The sequence below is a fragment of the Oryx dammah genome, unplaced genomic scaffold (assembly GCF_014754425.2).
Source record: "Oryx dammah isolate SB20612 unplaced genomic scaffold, SCBI_Odam_1.1 HiC_scaffold_15, whole genome shotgun sequence".
NCBI classification, from domain to species: domain Eukaryota; kingdom Metazoa; phylum Chordata; class Mammalia; order Artiodactyla; family Bovidae; genus Oryx; species Oryx dammah.
In genome coordinates this window covers 26,340,423-26,342,618 of record NW_024070199.1, presented here as the reverse complement: position 1 = coordinate 26,342,618, position 2,196 = coordinate 26,340,423, and the positions used below count along the sequence as shown (strand labels likewise).

General features: G+C 38.2%; 1 protein-coding gene across 1 annotated transcript; it reads right to left on the bottom strand.

Annotated features, from left to right (window-relative positions):
* Positions 1-348: 348 nt before the first annotated feature.
* LOC120874391 lies at positions 349-1,317 on the bottom strand. The gene has a single exon (XM_040255760.1). It carries the CDS (start codon positions 1,282-1,284, stop codon positions 349-351), a length of 936 nt encoding a protein of 311 aa, XP_040111694.1. The 5' UTR covers positions 1,285-1,317.
* Positions 1,318-2,196: the final 879 nt, after the last annotated feature.

Genomic DNA, 2,196 nt, shown 5'->3' with positions numbered 1-2,196 from the left:
TCACAAACAGTTGGACTTGACTGAGTAACTGAACAACAATAGAGAGATAGAAATTTGAATGGGTCTCCTAATGGATTCAGAATAGAGAATATTAGTTGCAACATCCTAGAATTTTTATTAATTTCAAATAATCTTCTCTATTATTTATTAGTTCTGACCTAATTTCCAAAGAATCCACCTCTCAGACTCTGATTAATATATTTGTTGGAAAACAAGTTACTGAGACCTATTATGAAAGGATAAATTAAGGTTAGAGGTTTCTCTATTAAATATATTGTAGATAATTAAGAATTGGGGAATTTCTTGGCAGTCCAAATAACTGATATGCCATCATAATATTGATTCTGTTCATATATGTTTTTCACAGTCTAAAATTTTTTTCAGGGCAAATTTGACATCCCTATTCCGTAGGCTATAGATCAGGGGGTTTAGCATGGGCACAATGATGGTATAAAACACAGAGGACACTTTCCCTTGGTCCATGGAGCTGACTGATGATGGCTGTAGGTACATGAATGCAGCAGATCCATAGAAAATAGCAACAGCAGCGATGTGAGAACTGCAGGTGCTGAAGGCTTTGGATCTGCCTTCCATGGATTTGATTTGGAGGATGCTGGAAATGATGAAGATGTAGGAAGTGAGAATAACTAGAGCAGGAGTCAAAATGTTAAATGCACTCAAGAATATAACCAATAATTCATTGACATAGATGCTGGAACAGGATACCTCCAAGAGTGGAAAGAGATCACAGAAATAATGGTTAACGATATTGGTCTTGCAGAAAAAGAGTCTCAACATAAATCCTGTATGGATTGTGGATCCAGTGATGCCCAAAATATAAACTCCCATTGTGAGGAAGAAGCAGATGTGATAAGACATGGTGATGTTGTAAAGCAAGGGGTTGCAGATGGCAACATAGCGGTCATATGCCATCACAGCCAACATGTGACACTCTGCAATAGCAAAAATGATGAAGAAATAAAGTTGAGTCATGCATTCAGGATAGGAGATAATATTCTTCTCTGTCACAAAGTTCACGAGCATTTTGGGGGTAATGACAGTCGACTGACAGAGATCAATAAGGGACAAGTTGCTGAGGAAATAGTACATAGGTGTATGCAGGTGAGAACTGAGCCCAATCAGTGTGACCATGCCCAGGTTTCCCACCACTGTGACCACATAGATTCCTAGGAAGAGGAGGAAAAGGGTCAGCTGGAGCTGTGGCTGTTCTGTGAGCCCAGCGAGGATAAACTCAGTCACTGAGGAGTGATTTCCAGGGTCCATTTTCTTCTCAGTCCCTTCTATGTTTAAAGAGAAAATGAGAATATTTTATGCCTGTGTGTGCATGTGTGTGAGTGTCTGTGTGCACGTGTGTACGTGTGAGTGGGTGTTGGGGAGAGTAATTCTGGGTAAGTCATTGTTCAGTCTCTCATCAAAGAAGACTCATCATGCAGTGATCTCCTGAGCCTCTCCTGCTTCTCTGAGATAATGATGTTAGTTGAACCAGAGAAAAAAATAAAATTAAAATTAATTATTTTATAATTAAGATACCTCATTACATTTAAGAGAAAATACCAATTTCTAGATTTTTAAAATCAGAGTGAATATTACTATTGCTACTTCTGAGGACTTTTTCTTTCTTTCCATATTCTTTATGTATGTATTAATACTCATATAAAATGGCATAATATAATTTATGTATTTTAGTTGGAGGTTAATTACTTTACAATACTGTATTGGTTTTGCCATACTTCAACACGAATCCACCACAGGTATACAGTGTTCCCCATCCTGAATCCTCCTCCCTCCTCCCTCCCTCCCATCCCTCTGGGTCATCCCAGTGCACCAACCCCAAGCATCCAGAATCATGAATCGAACCTGGACTGATGATTCGTTTGATATATGATATTATACATGTTTCAATGCCATTCTCCCATATCATCACACCCTCTCCCTCTCCCACAGAGTCCAAAAGACTGTTCTATACATTTGTGTCTCTTTTGCTATCTCCCATACAGGGTTATCATTACCATCTTTCTAAATTCCATATATATGTGTTAGTATACTGTATTGGTGTTTTTCTTTCTGGCTTACTTCACTCTGTATAATCGGCTCCAGTTTCATCCACCTCATTAGAACTGATTCAAATGTATTCTTCTTAATGGCTGAGTAATACTCCATTGTGTATATGTAACT